The following is a 23,297-nucleotide window of genomic DNA, read 5'->3' as shown; positions in this document are numbered from 1 at the left end:
TGGCTAACTAAAAGGTGTCATTTCACCCTACATTCTCCTGTATCAATCTATGGCTAACACGGTACAACACTCTACTGCTAAAATATAATAAGCAGTTATATTGGGAAGTTGTAGTTATATGGGGAATATGTAGTTTTTTTTAAGTTGTTAACAGTATTTTCAACCTAATTTTCATTCTGCTTTTCCCAGTGTTCTGGTTATATAATTGATTATTCACTAATTAGTGGGTCTGACTGTGAAGTTGTTGTTGCTTTCATCATTCTGGGGTGTCTTGTTGTTAATTGTCACTATTAGGGTTAAATGAAGGGAGCAAACTCACAGGAAAAGGAGAAAATTATAGAAAAACAATAAAAGAAAGTCAAGCATTTATAGCTTTAGAAAAAAATAGAAATATTTCTAAATGTCTTATAAATGTTACTGTTGTGTTTTTCTGAATGCAGAGCAATGAGAAGAGTAAAAAAAACAGCTAATTAAATTAGATCATTTGTTATCAATTATTATCACCAATTGTGAATCTGAATGGAACAAAAACCTGTAGCCACAGTGGGTCCCCAGAATTAAGTTTGGGAACCAGTGGCATAGCTAAGGGTGCGGTCTGCCCCGAGTGGCACATTTTTGGAGTTGGCATTTTTGGCCCAGAGGCTCAGTATAATTTGTGTGTAAGCAGCAGGGTTCTGAAAAATATCACTCATGAATGAAAATGTAAAATTCTCTGATTTTTATCCCCAAATGCTTCAAAAATAATTTTCAGACTGTCCTTCTGTGACGGCATCAGACACAGCAGTTGAAATTTATGAGGCAATAACAAAAATAAACATAAATATTACACCGATAATAATTTCTAAGAAGATAAACGACTAATTTACAATTTATAATTTTGTTTTGTTATCAATCCCAAAGCGTTCTTGCTCTGCCCAGAAAATATCCCCACCTATCACTTGTACAGTACACTGGTTCTGGTTTTCACAGTGTAATTATATTAAACTAATAATTAGAACACGGCTTATCAGTGTGTCTATACTGTATTCTTGTCTAGTTGATGCCTATTAATAATTATATGTGAAAAACTATTTCTGTTTCTCTATATATGAATAAATCTATGCAAAATTCATCTTAATTTTTCTCTATACATCATTTTAATTTTCTACTTAAATAGGTTAACATATTCAGATACTGTATATTGGAGGGTGGCAAACTGAAGCACCACCCCACCCCAAGCGACATTAACTCTTGCTACACCACTGTTGGGAACCACTGTGCTAGAGAGTTCACTGGAAAAAGCACACTTTTATTCAAATTAATTTTGAGTCAAGATAGGGCCAGATTAAGACCCTTAGATACCCTCTTACACTAGTAATTCAAAATATTAAAACAATAACAAACTAGAAAATAAAATTTTATTTTATTATCAAAAATTCAAATTTAAATAAAACATACTTATAGTAAGAAGGAAAATAATATTTATTTTTGTATGCTTCATTTTATTTTTATCTTAATTTTATCCTACTTTTTTCCTTGCAAACTCTTTGATTAGATCTTCATAATCAATCTTACGTAACACATCTGCTTCAATCCATAATAGAGATAAGGCATCCAGCCTGCCTTGATGCATAGTTGTTCTGAGGGGATTTTTAATATATTTTAACCAAGAAAATTAGCACTCAGCTGAACAGTTTGTGACCATTAATGTTAAAAATATACGAAAGGCAATGTCTACATTTGGAAAAGCACACTCAATATTGTCTTTTAATATTATTTTATTTTTAAAGTTCTGCATGACTGAATCTTGTTTTTACATTTTCTGTTGCACTGAACTTATGTTGCACATATAAATGAAACTGCTGAAGTTCAGCTGAGAAATTACTGTTGAAGTCCTCTGGGTAAGCATCAATCAGCTTTTCATAGTACTTAGAATACCTTTCAATGTTAGTAGATGATGAAGTGACATATGGCAGATCACTTAGAAAAGAAAATCTCTTAGCTATTTCTGTGTATATCTCGCCTCTCCTTTTCATCTCAGTTTCAAGTTTGTCAACAATTATGCAAAGGGTGCTGATATGAAATTTATCTCTGCCATTCTGATATACTTCTGGTGTACCTCCATCATTGGGTAGCTTCTTTCTGATACGTTTGCGAGTTGTAGCTGCCTTGTAATCAACATCTGGTAACATTTCCTTTGCTTCTTTTTCATATTTTTCAAATTCATTTCGTAAAGTACACAGTTGATCAGCTAATGATACATACAGATCTGCACATGTTTTTAAGTTGACATCCTCATTTTGTAGAACTTTGCTTACTCTGTGAAAATTCTTCAAAATCTCATTCCAAAAATTCAACATAAAAATGAATTCTAGCTCTTGCATCTTATCTGCAATATTATTCTAGCGTCTCCCTTTTGTGACTGGTCTTTGGCTATATACTCCAATACTTCTAAAATTTCAAAGAAAGATTTCAAAATTGCTGTTATTGCCATAGCATGTGCCTTCCATCTTGTATTAGAGAGGGATTTTAAGACTTTCATTTTTAATACGATCTTTAAGAATTTTCCACCGGCTGGTTGAGGCGGAAAAGAAGGTATAGAGTAACTGTACAGTAGAGAAGAAATTAACGGCCTCTTGACAGCAGTCAACAGCGCTTCGGCCAACCAGATTTAGAGAATGAGTTGCACATGGCAAATATATAGAAAACTTGTTTATTTCCAAAATTTTTTGCTGCATCCCCTTATAACGCCCAGACATATTAGCACAGCATTTCTCAACCTTTAAGTATTTGCGTTTTCTCGCTGGTGTGGCTTTCTACTTCCAGAAAGGTTAAAAAGTGTTCATTAGGCTGCCCATCTTTTAAGTACCTAAGTACAACACTTAGCTGATCAATATGTGATAGATCTGGTGTTTAATCAACGGACAAACTAAAATAACCAGAAGATTTAACTTCTTCAACAATGAACGCATGGATCTTTCATCCCATTTTTTGCATAAGTTCCTCGCAGGTGGTTTTTGACAGGTAAGAAGGATTTCCTTTGCCAGAATTTCCATACTTCAAAATGTGGCCTGCTAAAATGGATCAAACTGGCTCATGAGCTCAAGCAGCCCTAAAAAATTCCCATTTTGCAATGATCCAAGCCTTTGTTCTGTTCCACGAAAAGCCAGGCCACGTTCAGTTAACGTACAAATAACAGCTATGACATGCTTCAAGAAATGTTCCCAGTAATCACACTCTTCCTGAATTTGTTTCTCCAACCGTGACTTCAATCCCGCACCTTGTCTGCGAGTTAAATATGTTAGCAAAGTGTCTCGGTGAATAGTGCTTTTCTCATGCTTATCAATTAAAATAGTATTTCGCCAGTCACTGAACCCTTCTCTTACAAAAAAAATTCTAGAAATTTTTAGGAGCAAACAGTTTACAAACAAAACAATAAACTGATCCTGTTTATTGTGAATAGAGTAACCACTCTCTCTTGTATTTCTCACCATTGGCTTTTGTCCCAATTAAAAGTTTCTGTGAACAATACCTTACTGATTTGCCATTACTAAAATGCCGACAAGACTTGTCAAATGGCCCATTGTGGTGTTGACAGGTACTGGGTCCGCAAGCGATCCAATAAGCCACATCATCAGCAGATAAATCAAGCCACATTCTTGGATCTTTAGCTAAATTGTGATTTTCTTCATCTTTTACAGATTTTACAGATTATTTCACTGCTATCACCATGATCCACTAAACTTTCATTTTCAGCAATTAATTGAGCCCCAAAATGTAATGTAAAGTCATTTGAATCAACATTTGCTGTAGAGGTATCCGTATCAAGAGAATTTACAGGCAAAGTGGGATCACCTATGAGACGTGCTAGATGAACCTGCTTGTATCACCTTGGTGGTTCTAACGTTATCACATTTTGATTCTGAAATAATCAAATCGGTATTTGCTGTATTTTTGTCCACTTCTGATGACGGAGATTGATTTTGACCCAGAACATGTATATCATGTTGTGGAACCTGTGGGAAGAAATTAGTTAGTTTTGCAGTCTTGAGTTCTAATTCTAAAGTCTTCTCTCGTTTCTTGTTTGATAGTTTTCGTTTTTGTGCTCCACTTAACTGAACCCGTTTCATCTTAGTTATTGGGATCTATTAAATACAGAAATAAAAATAATGTTATTTGAATTATTATGTGGCATTCAACACAGTTACGCATTTCATAAACTGAATAATTCAGACATTTTAATTCCCAGCTTACTGCTGATGCTGAATCGTGTTTTTAAGGTGGGGGGGAACTGACAAGTGCCGTATGAAGGATTGTATGAATTCTAGGCAGGAAGTAGAAAAAAGAATTATCTGTAAACTACATAATGTAAAAGTGAAAATTGTACAGCTGATTACTATTGGATAAAATTATTGATAACTTTTTTACTAAGAAAGATTTAGTTACAAAATTTTCACAGAATATTCTTTAAACCTTATATTAAGAATGTGTGTAAAAGATTTGCTAAATAATGAACGCAAAAGCCATAAATAAATTAAATAATAAAAATGGTAAAAATGAATGACCGTTAAAGTCGTATGGCAATGTAATGCTTTGAGCGGTTATATGCATTAAAAATTGCAAAACTGCTGCCTCCATGTCGTAAACCGAATGACTTTAATTGTTATAGTACCTAGGGGTCGTGAAAATTGTCATATCAAAATGAGACTAGGACCAAAATTTTCGTGAAAATCTCTAATTTTTGATGAAGCAAACCAAAATATCAATTAGCGCAAATTTTGCTTCAGCTTTTTTGAAATTTTTTGCATCTCATAATTAAGGAAGTTTTAGGTCTCAAAGTGACTACAAAGTGGCTTAAATGGCTACAAATATTCATTTTATCTGCCATTATTCTAAGAACTACAAATTATCCAATCTCCTGCCAAAACCTGTAGAAATTAACTTTAACCGCAAAATTGATTTAATAATTTATTTTGTGCTGCTAATCTTTTCGATAAAGATCTAATTGCGTTTTATCATTACTTGAAGAGAAAATGGCATCCGGAATTTTACAAATTTTAACGTTTTGGGTCAATTTTGAAGGTTTTTTGAAATGTACGGTTTTTATGTTGACATGAAAACCTAAGATTTACCATTTTGATTATTTAATTTATTTATGGCTTTTGTGTCAATTTAGCAAATCTATTTAAACATATTCTTAGCACAAGATTTGATGAATATTTTGTGAAGTTTTGTTCATAAATCTTTATTAGTAAAAAAGTTATAAACAATTTTATCCAATAGTAATCAGCTGTACGATTTTCACTTTTACATAATGTAAATAAATTTAAAAATATCCAAGAATAGAATTAAATAGACTTACCAGAATATTTTTTCCTCAAACTGGGACGATTTTTTGTTTTTGCTTTAAACAGAAAATAACTCTTTCTATGCACTAGAAATTATTTTAAGTTAAATAACAGATAATTCACGAAACACAACAATTACATGATAATCATTTTTAATCAACTATTAACTATTATTTAAAAATATAAAAACATATTATTTTGAATCAAATTATTTTCAGAATATTTTGACATAACATGGCATTTAAGGGAATCATCATCGAACGGGAATTCCCCAGCATAGATGGCACCAGTATGCAGAACGCACTCTGTAAGGTGCCATCTACAAAAGTGACGGCATAGGGAGGTACAGGGAGGCATTATTCATTTTTCATTACATTTTGAAAATGGCTATAAATTTAATTAATCTAATAATTTATGTGATAAATTCGTCCATGAAAAATTTTTGTGGTGCCCTTGATGCCCTAAGCATGTGCTTACTTTGCTTATATGGTTAATCCAGCACTGAGTCCAGATATCTTTTGAAATTCTGTTAGTTCATTGGGGACTGCTGATATAGAAGTTTGTCAGTCTGTTATACAGAATACAGTGCCATATCAGCTGCATATAGTGATATTTTCTATTCAAGTCCTTCTATGGTAATCCCTTTTATCTCTGTTACATTTCAAAAGTGAACAGCCTATTACTCAGTGATAACTGCAAAGAGCTATGGTAATAGGTAGCATCCTTGTCGAGTACCACACGACATCAATACTATGAACAAGTGGAGAAGGCTAATAAGGTCTTAGCTCAACAAATCACAAACAGGAAGTTCGCAATCATAGCCTTCCAGAAATTACCAACACCGATGGAGATAAAATCATCAACCATAAAAATATAACCCACACATTTAGAGAGTACTATAATTGCTTATAGTGTACCAAGTTTAAAGATGGACACAATCAAAACAGTTATTTGTCACATTACAAATACTATCGCTAGATACTCTTAGTGCAGAGGAACTAGGTAAACTTCTGACACTTTCAGAATTACTAGAAGCTATAAACTCATTCCATGGTGGGAAAGCAGCAGGCCCTGATGGATACCCAGTGGAATTAAAAAAAAAATTCAAATAAGTTGGCTCCACTACTATTAGCAACGTTTATAGAAGGTAGAGACAACAAAATTCTACCTCAAACTTTTCACTAAGCATTAATTACCATCTTTCCAAAGAAAAATAAATACTTATTACAATGTGCATCATACAGACCAATTTCACTTTGGAATAATAATGTTAAGATACTCTCCAAGGTTCTAGCTAGAAGGATTGAGAATGTGCTTCCCTCTGTAATATCACAAGATCAAACTGAATTTATTAAAGACAGACCCTTAGCTTCTAATTTTTGACATTTGTTTAATGTAATATACTCACCCATAAAAAATCTAACACTCCGGACATCTTACTATCTTTGGATGCAGAAAAAGCATTTGATATGGTTGAATAAAACTACCTATTTACCACATTGCACAAATTTGGGTTTGGGCCAAACATATGTGCATGGATCAAACTACTCTATACCAGTCCAGAAGCCTTTGTTCATATTAACAACATTATCTCAAATTACTTCATTTCAAACTATAGCACACATCCCTTCACTTCACAAGCTTGATTGTTTCTTCCTTTCTTATACATATCTTTGCTGTCAGTTATCTCAGTCTGATTGTTTCCCAGGTTGTGAGAGGGGTGTTGATGTTGTGGAGAATATTCATTATATTATACTTTAGAAACAAAAGCTTTGTATGAAGCTTCAGAAATGTTGTTTATATAGGCTTCATATCAGATTGCATACTATGGCAATAAATAGTACATCAAATAGAGGGTGATATACCACTTGCCATAAAATGTCATTTGGAGGAATTCTAATTTTCTAACACAATCATGTGGCAAACCCTTACTAACATGTCCACAACCCAGTTTGGGTTAGGCCCCATAATTTAAGAAACACTGTCTTAGAGAACAACTGTACAAATAAGCTGATCCTGAAAGAACAAAAGGAATATTTGGATTTAAAGGCAGTGGAACACATTATCTAGCCTCAGGATATAAATACTCCGCTAAATCACAGCATATATTCATAGTGCAAAATGCATGCACTGGGAGAAAGAAATGCAACACTAGTTGTCTGACTGAAATTTCAACCTTCATTTCTGAAGTAACAATAAACAAATGAGAATAGTAGGCAACAAAACGGGCAAACAACAAAACCAGCAGGAAAACTATAGCAACCGTGAACATTAATAATGGTTATGTTGCAGTCCTTTAGTATCTGCCTCTTGCAGCCACCACTGCTTGCTTCCTCTCTTGTACCGAGTCTCTAAATTTATACTTGTGGGATGTTACCCCATTTCTACTGAAGGGCTTCATAAATTTGTTGCATACTGATAGGGACAGGGTGATGCCTCTGGATAATGTGATCCAGGGCATCCCAAAGGTGCTTTATGGGACCAAGGTCAGGAGAAGAAGGCAGGCCACAGCAGTGCTTACACACCAACATTCATTCATCTTAACAGCTCTGACCACAGCATCTGTATATTGCACGCTATCATCCTGCTGAAGGATGAAACATCTAAGAAGTGTGTGCAGAGGGTCTTTGATAGGTCACCTTGCTCTATAGCCAGCAGCATTGATCCTATCTCTTACTGTCCTTTTGCTGGCATTGTGTTTTGGGGCGTAGTAAATCTGACAGATCGGAAACCATTTCTCAGATTAACCAGTCTGTGTCAGCTCTGCTCTGGTGTGGTCACGAAAGGTTGACCGGATTTCAAACTTTGGCCTTGATAGTCAGTTCAAACCTTGCCTGCAAGATGGACACAGTGGAGCAATTTAATCTATATATTCTGGTGCTGGTACATGACTTGCAGTAGAAACCTAAATGTGGCCTTGTGCTGTAACCTAAGCTTTGAAGGATTTTTAAAGGTGACCTGATCAGACTTTGTTCCAACTGGACCTTTTTAGGTAAAATTGCATATAGAAATCTTGTATATTTGGCTAGATGCAAAGGCTCAAAAAATTGCCAGTATTGCTTTTTCTTATTCCAAACACTTGTTGCTATCAACAGATACCCATATAAAATATACTCATACATAGTCACACGCCAATATATACATATGCACACATATCAATCAATCAATCAACATTTATTTATATAGGACATATTCATACAAAAAAAAATGTAGCTCAAAGTGCTTTACAAAATGAATAGAAAAATAGAAGACACAAAAAATAAACATAAGTCAATATTAATTAACATAGAACATATTTATATATGTATTATTTTTGAAAATATATCTTCTTGTATAGATGTGCTAGGGTTTACCAGGGTTTAAGGTGAGAGGTAGAAAATTCCTAAAAGAAATGTTCACAAGACAAAGAATACCACACTGGTGTTGCAAGAGTACCTATGTACACAAATGCTGAAGACCATACAATCTGTCATCAAAAGTTACAAACCAGATATAAGTTGTTTTTAGTGCACTAATGGCAGCATTAATAATAATAATAATAACAGATTATATTTATATAGCACCTTTCCCATGCTCAAGACATTAAGGCAGGCATAAGACCAGAAAATGTACACACCAGTAGATGGCACAATAAACTATAGGTGGGAAGGCTGAGACAATGATGTTTCTTTAAAGGTGAGGTTAACAATGACTATCAGGAGTCCAGTACAACTTATTCTGGGTGCCAAAATATCATCCTTGACTAGTCTTTTAAATTAGACAACAAACGGGTTGGCTAAAATGAGGTCAAGGATGCAGGGATTTCAGGGTTAGAGAGGGGCTATAGTTTAATGTCTCTAGAGCCAAAGTGAGGCTCGTCTAATCTAGAAGGGAATTACTAGGTTTGGCCTTGAAGTGACTCTGGAAGATAGTTTAAATGTATTCTCAAAATCTGGATCTTTAACTCTATAGTTTGTATGAGATTAAAAGAGAACAGTCAGTGGTGGAAGAAAAAAAAAGTCTAGGTGGTAAGTAAAGATGAAAAGGAGAGAGCTTGGTGGCACCTGGGTGGTGGAACAACTATGATTTTAATTGTTATTTTTATTTCTTACTTTGAGTTCTCCAAAAAATATTCCTCCTTTGTGCGTTTTCTTAAAAATAGATGCATATTAATCTTGACAGTTCATCTGTCATTTACTCTTTTACACAACAGGTTTGTCCAGTTTTTCCTAAGGCTGGGCTGTGGAAAAGGAGCACCTGATCCTCGTAGTCAGCCGGTGTTGCTCCAGTATTCCCTGGATGGAGGACTTTCCTGGGGGCTTCTTCAGGAATTCCTTTTCAGCAACTCTAGCAACCTCATCCGCTATGTTGCTCTAGAGATTCCATTGCGAGCCCGCAGCCCTGCAACAAGATTACGGTGGTGGCAGCCCTCAGAAAATGGACACTTTTACAGTCCCTGGGTTATCGATCAGGTTAGTGGTCATGTATTGTTTTATTAAGCATGAGGATTGAACCTGGAAGATGGTTATGTATTTTGATGCCTATCACACAATGGATGTTAATAGACTGAGGATTTTTGTACCAGGATACCTGGAGTGACTGTGTTCGTGTTGAAACACCTTATGTGGTTTTATATATCTTGCATTATCACCTCAGGTGTGATATTCCTGTTCCTCACAGTGTGTAAACAGCCTTAATCTTCCCATTAGGTGGTTGTTGGTGGCAGCATCTCAGGCATTAGTTCTCTGGAAGATGATTTCTCATCACTCAGTGGGCGTTCCTGGTTGCTTCACCCAGGTGGTACGCTGATGCCAGTATGCGGTTCTTCAGGGGATGCCTTTGCCTTCATTGAGAAAGCCAACATAAGATATGCCATAAGCACAGATATATCACTGGGACAAGACTCTTTTATACAATTTGACTTTTCTGCCTCCTGTTCTGTGAGCAATTCTTGTTATGGTGAGTTCATAATGTGTCTGAGAAACAATCTTAAAATGAGCAGGAACTTATTTGTTAGTGAACCTGAGATTAGTTAAAAACAGTATGGATTAAGCACATAAAGGTCTTGAAATCCCTAGAAATGCAGTGGGAAGAGTGTAATAAGAGTAAATTGTGGTTGACTTTTGAATATTTTATAGGGAAAAAGTGTAGTAGGGTACTGGGAAAACACCTCCCAGTCAGTCTGATCTGAGCAGTCTGATTTCACAGCTATTGAATTGGAGTTTTCCCAGGATTTGGGTTTGACTTGGGAACCCCTTCTGCGAGACTGCCTGCCCACAAATGTAGACTGCACGCGTTACCAGCTACAAAAGGTGCTACTGTCAGATACCTTCAACAAATGGGGGCGCATTACCTTACCCATCCCACCTTATGCCAGGTCAGTTTAACCTGTTCCATGTCTTCCTGTCTGAACAGCATGTTTGTTGTAAGTCCTCCAGAGGTTTTCCACTTTTTCTGCTACAGATCTCCAGCAACTCGCTTCCGCTGGTACCAGCCAGCTCCTTTTGACAAACAGCAGACTTGGGCATTAGACAACCTCTATATCGGTGATGGCTGCGTGGACATGTGCAGTGGACATGGGCGTTGTGTGCAGGGGACTTGTGTGTAAGTTAATACAGACAATAACTTGACACTAGTTTTATTTATTTATTATTTATTTATTTGGACTTTAAGATATCCTAGATGTTCACAAGAAAGTAATGACTTCTTAATGAGCTAAAATTAAATGTAACTGAAAATTTAGGGTATTACATGGATCTGTACAAATTTAATTGTCTTTTTAATGTGTGAGTTGTAATCAAAAAACAGACTTTGTGGATTTGAAAGGCAGTAATAATGGGAGTGGGTTATGTCTGGAGTGAGCAAAGTTTTGTGACATGATGACTGTAATAGGTATGAATTTGTAATTATTTTTCTGGCAGCTGTGATGACCAGTGGGGTTCTCTATATTGTGATGAGCCTGAAAGTCCTCTCCCCACTCAACTGAAGGACAATTTCAATCGCCCACCCTCTGCACAAAACTGGTTACTAGTAAATGGAGGCAAGTTAAGCGCCATATGTGGTGCAGTTGCTTCTGGTACTGCACTGCACTTCAGTGGGGTGAGTTTAGTGAAGAATAAATTGTTTTGCAGAAATGAATAATAATAAATAATCTGCTCAAGAATAAGAGACACTGCAGTACCAACTACTGCTGAACATTGTTAATTAGTGAGTATAATGCTGAGCCTACTTCTGAAGTGTTCTGACAAACAGCAAAAGAAGAATACAAAACATAATGAGTGAGATCAATGTTAGATCACGTCTCAGGAGCAATACTAAAACTAAACATTTATTTAAAAATGCTAATAATCCATAATTCACACTGTAGGATGAGACATGAAAAAAGAAACATAAGAGACATGATAAAAGAGACAGCTATGTTAGAAGAATTTGTAGGATTGATAGAAACAAACAGAATAGTGATACTGGCATTAGAAAAAAAAATGCAAAGTGAGACTAAAACTTAACACCAATTTAAAGAGTTAGATGCTAAAATCAATGTTTAAAAGTTGATACTGAAATCAAACTGACTTCTGATTTGTCAATTAGAAGTAATTAAATTTCTGAGGAATGGGAGTAGCAATTGAGCATTGAAAAAGAACTAGCCATAGTGATGAAATATTGTTCCACTCAACACACAGCTAAAAAGTAAGCACTTTGCTCCCGTCATTGAACAGTTTCACTTTGATTGCACTAAATCAGTTGTAGAAATCTGATTCTGCAGCTAAACACTATTGATGGGTCACACAGTCTCTAAACATACTTCTGTGAAGTGAGACACTCATCTCCCTGTGATGAATTTAGACTAAAAGTAAACATGTAGCTGAGTAGTGAAAATGTTAGTAAACAAACTTTTGAGGAGTAAGACATTCACCTTCCTGTAATGAATGTAATTTATTCTCTAAGTAAATATGTGAGTGATGAATAACACTGGCACTAAAAACACTGCAGAGATTTGATTTGAAATCTATGGAAGAACGCTGCTGAGGGCTCAGATTTACAGTAAACATACTACAGTACAATGATGTGGTAATGAAGCTAAACATAGTTCTGTAGAGAGAGGTTTACTAAACACTGCTACTATAAAGAATGATGATTCCCTTATAAAATCCCAATGAGAAGTGAGACATTTTTCAGCAATGAGCATGAGTTGAACAGAAACTCAAAACACCACTGAAGAGTCAGAAATACTAAATACAGTATAGTTACAAGGAATGAGACTGACACCACAGATATAACTAAACAGTGAGACACTTGCTACGCTACAATGAAGTGGAACTTAACTGAAAGTTAGAAGATAAACTTGTACCAAACATACTTCTAAAGTTATATGCTGAAAGTTAACAATCTGCAGATGCATGAAGATGTACTAAATACACTACAAAACTATTGAACTGGTGCTACATAGTGGTCAACAGTAGTAAACAGTGTCTTACGTTTCAGTGGCACTTAATACAAGTGACATCTAACTTTGTAACTCGGGGATGCCACCAGAGGGTGATGGGTAGAAAAAACAGCAAAGCATGCAATCCAGGAAAACTTTAATTTTAATGCCTTGATATGTGCAGAAAAGCAAGTATCAATGTACCTCACTTTTGCTGTAAGTAAATGCAATGCAGGTAATTAAAACTTGCACTAAGCACACTTACAAATTGTGATCCTTCAATTAACTATTTAAAATTACAGCTGACAACTTATACACTCAACTCCCAGTAATTATCAGGAGTTACACGGAAAATACCATACTACTGAGTAGTGAAAATTTTATATTTATACTCAACACTCTTTTTTTGTATTAATTTTCCTTTCACTCTGACTATTGCTCTCTCTCTTTCTGCTCTAAAGGGTTGTACTCGACAACTGGTGACTGTGGATCTGAACCTCACCAATGCTGATTTCATCCAGTTTTACTTCATGTATGGCTGCTTGATTCCTCCAAGTAATCGTAACCAGGGGGTCCTGCTGGAATACAGCACTAATGGGGGTATCAGCTGGAATATGCTGACAGAGATCTTTTATGACCAGTACAGCAAACCAGGGTGAGTGACAGCAGTCACTACTTCTATAAGTCTGGAACAGTGACCAGTAAATTTTGTGGGACCCTACAGAACTAGTGCAGCCACCCACATCTGTTCCATATTGCTAGAGTGATTGCCTAGATTGGAAGTGCTATTTCAAGCATTTTGAACAGATTTTACAGTGACATATTTACAGTCCTCTTTGGTATATTGTATTGTACCCAGCCAGTGTTTAAATGTCTCAAATACACTATATAATTTATTACAGCTGGGTGAGCTCTCTACCTGTTTCAGCAAAATAGAGCAGCTATAAACACTGTGTTCCTAGTTAGGGTGGATTATTTCAAGCATTATAATCTTGTTCAACATTGATATTTATTGACCTTTTGGTCAATATGTGCAATCAAGTGAGCCAGAAACTGCCCATCCAAACAATTTCATTGTGGTTGCTGGAGATTTCGGTCATGTAAATTTAAAAACATTCTGTCCAAATTCCACCAGTACATACACTTTCCAGCTGCAGGATCGAGCATGCTGGACTTGGCGTACACAAATGTCAAAGAGGCTTACAAAGCAGCTCCTTGTTACTATGTTGGAAACTTGGTTCACCTTTCTGTTATGCTTTTCCAAGCATACAAAATGATACTGTATGGATGCAGATCAGAGTTTGGCCAGAGGGTGCAACCTCAGTATTTCAGGACTATTTTGCAAGCAACAATTGGAGCATGTTCAGAGGAGCTGCCACCTATAACGATTTTCGCATTGATGTCAATGAGTACACTGATTCTGTTCTTGGCTATATAGAGAAGTACATGGGTGATGTCACAGTCATCAAAACCTTCACAACCTAGACAAATCAGAAGCCGTGGATGATATCAGAGGTCTGGAGAAGGTTGAGATTCAGGGATATGCTGCCTTCATATCGGGGACAGAGTAGCCTTCAGGCTGGCAAGAACTAACCCCTCTAAAGCCATCAAGAAAGGTAAGCTGGAGTACACAGAAAAAATTGAGAGAAAATGTTGTGACTCCAGAGACACAAGGCACATGTGGCAGGGGATTCAGGCCAAAAAGGACTATAAAATAACACCACAGGTTGAGGTCATCGCTGCCTTCATCCCTACCAGGCTGAATAAGATCAATGGCAGTGTTTTGTTTATTGACTTCAGTTCAGCCTTTAATACATTTATCTCACAGCAGCTAATTTGAGTTGATTGTGGACTTCAGAACAAATACTGAACATCCCCCACTGCATATCAGTGGCTTTCTTGTAGATAGAGTGAGCAGCATACAATTTTTGAGTGTCTACATCACTCAGGATCAATCAATCAATCAACATTTATTTATATAGCACATATTCATACAAAAAAATGTAGCTCAAAGTGATTTACAAAATGAATAGAAAAATAGAAGACACAATAAAAAATAAACATAAGTCAACATTAATTAACATAGAATAAGTAAGGTCCGATGGCCAGGATGGACAGAAAAAACAAAAAAAAAAAACTCCAAAAGCTGGAGAAAAAAAATCTGTAGGGGTTCCAGACCACGTGACCGCCCAGTCCCCTCTTCAGTCTGGACTGAACAGGATCTCTTCTGGACTCTCAGTACCCCAAGGTCAAGAAAGCTCAGCAGAGGTTGTAATTCTTTAGGAGGCTGAAGCGAGTGAGACCTTCTACCAAAGCACTACTGAGAGTGTCCTGACGAGCTACATCACATCCTGGTTTCGGAAACCTCAGTATGTCTGACAGGAAGACTCTGTAACATGTGGTGAGGATGGATGAAAGGGTTATCGGGGTATCTCTCCTCTCCACTGAGGACATTTTTAAGGACAGATGCAAGAAGAAAGCCCTCTGCATTGTGGGAGACTCCTCACACTCCTCTCATAAACTGTTCGATCTCTTGCCATCTGGCAGGAGATATTGCTCCATAAAATCAAGAATAGCCAGAATGTGCAATAGCTTCTTTCCACGGGCAAAAAACTGCTAAACTTACTGTAACATGCACATAACAAACCAGTTTTTATAAACATAATTATTTTTAGCCATAGCATTTAATTGACTATTTTATGTAAAGTATTGGTTGGACTTTGTGAATTTAGCACTGTCCTGCTTTATTTTTTTCACTCTCCCTTTTTACACATTTAGATATGGCCTGAATGATAAATAAAAACTTGGACTTACTCCAGACCAGTGTTTACATGGCTAAAACACAGTACAGTGGTGTGAAAAACTATTTGCCCCCTTCCTGATTTCTTATTCTTTTGCATGTTTGTCACACAAAATGTTTCTGATCATCAAACACATGTAACCATTAGTCAAATATAACACAAGTAAACACAAAATGCAGTTTTTAAATGATGGTTTTTATTATTTAGGGAGAAAAAAAATCCAAACCTACATGGCCCTGTGTGAAAAAGTAATTGCCCCTTGTTAAAAATAACCTAACTGTGGTGTATCACACCTGAGTTCAATTACCGTAGCCACCCCCAGGCCTGATTACTGCCACACCTGTTTCAATCAAGAAATCACTTAAATAGGAGCTGCCTGACACAGAGAAGTAGACCAAAAGCACCTCAAAAGCTAGACATCATGGCAAGATCCAAAGAAATTCAGGAACAAATGAGAACAGAAGTAATTGAGATCTATCAGTCTGGTAAAGGTTATAAAGCCATTTCTAAAGCTTTGGGACTCCAGCGAACCACAGTGAGAGCCATTATCCACAAATAGCAAAAACATGGAACAGTGGTGAACCTTCCCAGGAGTGGCCGGCCGACCAAAATTACCCCAAGAGCGCAGAGACGACTCATCCAAGAGGTCACAAAGACCCCAGGACAACGTCTAAAGAACTGCAGGCCTCACTTGCCTCAATTAAGGTCAGTGTTCACGACTCCACCATAAGAAAGAGACTGGGCAAAAACGGCCTGCATGGCAGATTTCCAAGACGCAAACCACTGTTAAGCAAAAAGAGCATTAGGGCTCGTCTCAATTTTGCTAAGAAACATCTCAATGATTGCCAAGACTTTTGGGAAAATACCTTGTGGACTGATGAGACAAAAGTTGAACTTTTTGGAAGGCAAATGTCCCGTTACATCTGGCGTAAAAGGAACACAGCATTTCAGAAAAAGAACATCATACCAACAGTAAAATATGGTGGAGGTAGTGTGATGGTCTGGGGTTGTTTTGCTGCTTCAGGACCTGGAAGGCTTGCTGTGATAGATGGAACCATGAATTCTACTGTCTACCAAAAAATCCTGAAGGAGAATGTCTGGCCATCTGTTCGTCAACTCAAGCTGAAGCGATCTTGGGTGCTGCAACAGGACAATGACCCAAAACACACCAGCAAATCCACCTCTGAATGGCTGAAGAAAAACAAAATGAAGACTTTGGAGTGGCCTAGTCAAAGTCCTGACCTGAATCCAATTGAGATGGTATGGCATGACCTTAAAAAGGCGGTTCATGCTAGAAAACCCTCAAATAAAGCTGAATTACAACAATTCTGCAAAGATGAGTGGGCAAAAATTCCTCCAGAGCGCTGTAAAAGACTCATTGCAAGTTATCACAAACGCTTGATTGCAGTTATTGCTGCTAAGGGTGGCCCAACCAGTTATTAGGTTCAGGGGGCAATTACTTTTTCACACAGGGCCATGTAGGTTTGGATTTTTTTTTCTCCCTAAATAATAAAAACCATCATTTAAAAACTGCATTTTGTGTTTACTTGTGTTATATTTGACTAATGGTTAAATGTGTTTGATGATCAGAAACATTTTGTGTGACAAACATGCAAAAGAATAAGAAATCAGGAAGGGGGCAAATAGTTTTTTGCACCACTGTATATTGCATTACAGTAATGTTAGCATTGTAGTTACTCCAGCAATACGGAACTGAAAACAGTGGTTTATTGTTCTGTTGTCATTTGCTGAGTATTTATGTTTAATTTCCAGGTTCCTCAATATTCTGTTGCCCACAGCTGCCCAAACAGTGGGTGTTCGTATCCGATGGTGGCAGCCAAAGCACGATGGCTTAGACCAGAACGATTGGGCTGTGGACAATGTACTGATTGCTGGTGCGACCGACCAGAGGTCAGTCATTGTGGATACATTCAGTGGAACAGTGCTGCCACAGCATGAGAGGTTGCCAGCAGATGCTGTTCCCACAGGAAGAATATTTATGGAGCCGAGAATTCAGGAAGCAGCCTCAGGTACAGAATATGACAAAGTATAGACAAGAATGAGCTAATTACTCAAAGGTGTCCCTGAGTTATTGGGATTGAGTAACCAGCTAGAGCAGATCTGCCAAGAGAGAACATAATTTGAGCAGACACCTTGGAAATGAGTAACTAGTAGAATGGGTGAATAGGTATGGTAAGTAGTTTGGGTGCAGATATTGTCAGGGAAAATGGTGTTAAGTGTATAAAGCAAATGCCTAGGTAGCATCTTGTATTTGTTTGCCAGTTTTTCATTGTCATTTTCCAGTCAGCACTAGCTGGATGTTCCATGATGACTGCTTGGTGGAACGCTTCTGTGATGTCCCTGATGGTGTGATGGTATGTGGTAGCCATGATGGACGAGAGGTATATGCAGTTACCCATGACTTGGTGCCATCACATGACTGGATCATGCAATTCAAGGTCAGAAGTGCTGTATGTATATGTGAATAATCCTGAAAAAAGTATCTCTAGTATTGTGTACTTAATTCTGCTTGCATTCTGTTTTTCAGATAGTAGTGGGTTGTAGATCCACAGAGAAAATATCTCAAAACCAAGTTCATGTCCAATACTCACTGGATTTTGGAGTTACCTGGAAATATGTTGTTCCACAATGTTTGCCTGCAGACCCAGAATGCGCAGGGCAAGTCTCACAACCCTCTGTCTTCTTCCCTACACGTAGATGGAAGCGAATTATTTATCCCCTTCCAGACTTCCTTGTTGGCAAGTAGGTGCTTTTCAAACTGCTTTTCAGAACTGTAGGGTGGCTGTCCAAACAGAGAGAAGCTTTAATTTGATTTGAATAATATTTAATTTCAGGAATGGCTGCCTACAATGGAAGCAGAATTATTTCGGAATAAATATGCATAATGCAGTAGTAACTCAGATTACAAAGTCTTTTATTCACTATCATCTGCCCACGGATAATGAGGCTTTTTATGTAGGAGTATTTAAATGTTACATTTTTTTTTTTAAATGAGATTATATGCATAGTTGAAAATTTGTGTTGTAGAAGGTTCTCTGCAAAATCTGGTATTTAATATTCACTGTATGGTTTTGAGCTTAGTGGGAGGTGTCTCACTTAATGATGACTTTTTGTTTTGCCTCAGTTCTGTAAGATTCCGATTTTACCAGAAGTTCTCTGATGTGCAATGGGCCATCGATAACTTCTACATAGGTCCTGCATGCCCTGACAATTGTGGTGGCCAAGGAGACTGCTTGATGAATAGGTGTCTCTGTGACCCTGGTTATTCTGGACCAAACTGTTACCTGAACAAGGCAATTAAAGTAAGGTCACACAAGAGTGGCTTGGTCATTTCTGTTTATAACTAATTAATTTTGACATATTTGTTATTTACTTGTAATGTCATGGTTTAAGTATCTTCTGTTGCTTCATTTTCCTTTCATTGCAGAGTACCTTGAAGGAGCGATTTGACTCCGAAGAACTCCATTCTGAGTCATGGCTGTCTGTGGAAGGTGGGCGTGTTTGTACAGAATGTGGGGTCCTTGTTGAGGACACAGCTTTGTATTTTGGTGGAGCTAATACAAGAGAGGCTGTCACTGTTGATCTGGACCTGCGTGGAGCTAAGTGAGTCTCCTCTGCATCCATCATTAGTGCAATTGTGAAATGGGGTATCTTGTCATTCAACCCTAGAAACTGATCTCCTTCTTGTTATATATTCTGAAGGAGATTTTGAATAGCACAAGGTTATTTGGGACAAGGCACATGACAAAATAAAGTTGCTCATTATACATAAGTGGTGAAACAGAGAGAGAGAGAACCTGGAGACTGATGCTCCTGCAAAACAAGTTTTGCCCAAGACTCTGAAAGGCTTTTTAGAGTTTGGCTAAAAATAACTCGGACAGAGGGGAGAGAGAGAAGACAACGTCCTAACTGAGCAGAAAGGTGGAGACTAAGACATAATGCTAGAATTGAAAAAGTCAAGGTTTGTGCGTGTGTGTGTGCATGTATGTGTGTGGGTTAGAGAATGATAATGGAGGTCAGGGAGAGAGTCCTTTAGTGGTACTAGATCAAAAAATACACATAGACTGTCTATAAAAAGTATTCACCTGCTTAGAAGTTTTCACATTTTACTGTTATACAACATTGAGTCACAGTGGGTTTAATTTGGCTTTTTTGACGCTGATCAGTAAAAAAAGAGTCTTTAATGTCAAAGTGAAACAAGATATCTTCAAAGTCATCTAAATTAATTACAAATATATAAAAACACAAAATAAATGATAGCACAAATATTCCCTTTAATATGACACCTCACTGGTACAGCAGCCGCTTTTAGAAGTCACAAAATTATTTCAATGGAGATCACCTGTCTCTAGTGAAGGGGTTGACTGAAGTATAAATGCACTTGTACCTGGAAGGTCCAATTTGTGGTGAGTCAGTATCGTGGCCTAACTTACACAATGAATGCAAAAAAACACCACATGATGCTCTGTTGAAGGTGATTGACAAACTCAAATCAGGGGATGGATACAACAAAATATCCACGTCACTAAATATGCATTGGATTCCAGTTTAATCAATCATTAAGTAATGGAAAGACTAAGGCACAGATGTAAACCTACCTGGAACAGGCCATCCACAAAATCTGAGTGAGGTAGGACCACCAAGAGGCCTATGATAACTCTGAAGGAGTTACAAGCTGTAGTAGCTAAGATTAGATAGACTGTGCATAAAACAATTGTTGCCTGGGTACTTCACCAATCACAGCTTTATGGGAGAGTGTCAAAGACAAAGCCACTGTTTAAAAAAAAATATGAGACTAAAATGTACCTTTTTTTTTTCTTTGTTACCAAACACGTCACATTATCAGAAACGCACCATCCCCACCATAAATCATGGTGATAGCAACATCATGCTGGGGAGATGCTTTTCAACAACAGGCCCTGGAAGAATTGTGAGGGTAGAGGGTAAACTGAATGCAATAAAATACAGAAAAATCCTGGAGAAAAGCCTGAGGCAAGTCTGCACCTTGGGAGATTTGTTTTACAGCAAGGCAGTGACTCCCAAATATAAAGCCAAAGCTGTTTACTTAAAATCTCACTTGACCGAGTCTGAGCTGTTTTGCAATTAAGTGTTGGGTATGGGGGGAGGCTGGGGTTATGGCAGTGTCCAGATGTGCAAAGCTGATAGAGACCTGTCCACATAGACCCAGGGCTGTAATGACAGCCAAAGGTGCATCAATTAAATAGTGACTTAAAGAGATGAATACTTAATGGTATTAATTATTATTATTATTTTGTGTTTTATATTTGTAAGTAAGTTAGATCACTTTGTAGAGATCTCTTTTCACTTTGAAATTAAAGTCTTTTTCTATTGATGAGTGTCAAAAAAAGGCATATTAAACCCACTGTGATTAAATGTTGTACAACAATAAAATATGAAAACTTCCAAAGGGGTGCATACTTTTTACTGAGACTGTAACAGACTGTAAGAGATAAAAATGTATATAATGGCATCTAATTAAAAAAGTGTATCACTCTGGACATCTATATATTGGATGAGGAAAATACTGAGATGTGTGTAAACCCAATACAATTTAAGAAGGAAAATGAATGAATAATGATTTGATTTATATTTGTATTAAAATGTATAAGCTTAAATAGTTTAGGAAAGTATATATGTATATACACAGACAAAAAAAATCTATATTCAAATGAAGTGTCCTCTCCTAGAGTTAGCTAAAACATTTCAGGGGAATAACTTTCTTCTTCAGGTAGTGACAAAATGGATTCAGAAAGTATTCAGACCCCCTTCACTTTCTGCATACTTTATCTATACATCCATCCATTATCCAACCCGCTATATCCTAACTACAGGATCATGGGGGTCTGCCGGATCCAATCCCAGCCAACACAGGGCGCAAGGCAGGGAACAAACCCTGGGCAGGGCGCTAGCCCACTGCAGGCATACTTTATTGTGTTGTAAATTTAGTTTTAGATGGACAAATTTGCCATTTCTGCCCATAAATCTTCACTCAATATGCCATAATGACAAAATGAAAACATGTTTACAGAAAGGTGTGCAAAATTATTAAAAGTTAAAACTGAAATTTCTCTTTCATATAAGTATTCAGACCCTTAATTCAGTACTTTGAGCCTTTTTGGAAGCAAGTATAGCCTTGAGCCTCCTTGGGTAAATCTCTACAAGATTCCCACACCTGGATTTGGACAGTTTATTCTATTCTTCCTCACTGATGCAATCAGGTTCTGTTAGATTGGAAGGAGAGTATCAGTAAACTGCCATTGTCAGGTCTCTTTGTTCTATTGGGTTAGAGTCTGGGCTTTTAATGGGATACTCGAGGGCAGTCAGAAACTTGTCCAGATGCCACTCCAGTTTTGTTTTGGCTGTATGCTTTGGGTCATTGTCATGCTGAAACGTGAACCATCACCTTGTCTAAGCTCATGTGCACTCTGGAACAGGTTTATTCAAGGACCTCTCTGCATTTGTCAGCATTCATCCCTCCCTTAATTCTGTCCAGTCTCCCTGTTCCTGCTACTGAAAAGCACTACCATAGCATAATTCTGCTACCACCATGCTTCACTGTAGGGGTTCTTCTAGGCAGGTAATGAGTACAGCCTGGTTTTCACCAGGCATAGTGCTTGGAGTTATGCCAAAAGTGTTCAATTGCTGTCTTATAAGTTCAGAAGTCTTCTTCCTCGTTCTCTCAGAGTCCTTTAAATGCTGATTGGCAAACTCCAAGAAGGTGTTAGCCACTCTGCCATAAAACCCTAATTAATGGAGTTTTTCTGAGATGGCTGTCCTTCTGACAAGGTTCTTCCATCTCAGCAAATTACGTCTGAACCTCTTTCAAAGTGACAACTGAGGTCTTGGTCACTTCCCTGATCAGGGCTTTTCTTGACTGGTTAGTCAGTTTGGCCAGATGGCTAACTCTAGGAAGTGTTTTGGTGGCACCAAACTTCCATTACAAAATTATTGAGGCCACTGTCCTCCTGGGAACACTCAAAAGCTTTAGAAATGTTTTTATTCCCTAGCTTCGATCTATGCCTCACCACAGTTTGTTCATGGAGTTCTAGAGAGATCCTTGAACATCATTGCTTGGTTTGTCTCTTGACATACAGTATAGTATGGATTGTCGACCTTTATATTTGCAGGTCTTTCTTTACTATGTCCAGTCAACTCAGTTTGCCACAGGTTAACTCCAGTCAAGTTCTAGACACAGCAAAGAGTCTGTAAATGAATAAGAGATTAAAGTTTTTTTATTATTTTTTTTTTAATTTGCAAACCTTTCTGAAAATGTTTTCACTTAGTCATTAGGGATTATTGTGTGTAAATTGACAGGAAATATCTAAACGTTTTCTATTTAAAATTATATCTACTATATAATGAAGTGTTTAGAAATTGCAGCTACCTGAATAATTAATGAATCTGCTGCATAGTCATAGTAAAATGCCTATAAAATAAGTGACTTTTTTCATCCAAATTATAAAGAAGAAATACTTGAATAAGATGCCATACTAAATCAGCACAGATTAAAAGCTAATAAATAAAAAATACATTTCTTGTTTTACAAAGAAGCCCTTGTATTTAATATACCTTTCATTAGACAATAATAATTGGACTAAGTTTCATGGATATGGTAGCAATCCAAAAGCTTCCTTGTACAGTTAAGTACATGTGAACATGCACGTTGTATATCTCTTTAGGTGCTGCAACTAAAACACAGTCCTCTTACTCTACTTGTTTCTCTGT

At 37.1% G+C, this 23,297-nt stretch overlaps 1 protein-coding gene across 2 annotated transcripts in view; it reads left to right on the top strand.

The window, feature by feature from the left end:
* reln (reelin) overlaps positions 1-23,297 on the top strand; it is a 163,565-nt gene that overhangs the window by 118,185 nt on the left and 22,083 nt on the right. For both annotated transcript variants that reach the window (XM_039769861.1, XM_039769860.1), the window contains exons 44-54: positions 9,520-9,778; positions 10,016-10,265; positions 10,515-10,683; positions 10,770-10,910; positions 11,228-11,405; positions 13,191-13,384; positions 17,304-17,560; positions 17,835-17,989; positions 18,079-18,293; positions 18,676-18,853; positions 18,979-19,154. In XM_039769861.1, coding sequence (XP_039625795.1) covers positions 9,520-9,778; positions 10,016-10,265; positions 10,515-10,683; positions 10,770-10,910; positions 11,228-11,405; positions 13,191-13,384; positions 17,304-17,560; positions 17,835-17,989; positions 18,079-18,293; positions 18,676-18,853; positions 18,979-19,154 — 2,172 coding nt within the window. The remainder of the gene's footprint in view (positions 1-9,519; positions 9,779-10,015; positions 10,266-10,514; positions 10,684-10,769; positions 10,911-11,227; positions 11,406-13,190; positions 13,385-17,303; positions 17,561-17,834; positions 17,990-18,078; positions 18,294-18,675; positions 18,854-18,978; positions 19,155-23,297) is intronic.

The sequence above is a fragment of the Polypterus senegalus genome, chromosome 11 (assembly GCF_016835505.1).
Source record: "Polypterus senegalus isolate Bchr_013 chromosome 11, ASM1683550v1, whole genome shotgun sequence".
NCBI classification, from domain to species: Eukaryota; Metazoa; Chordata; class Cladistia; order Polypteriformes; family Polypteridae; genus Polypterus; species Polypterus senegalus.
This window is presented reverse-complemented; position numbering and strand designations above follow the sequence as displayed.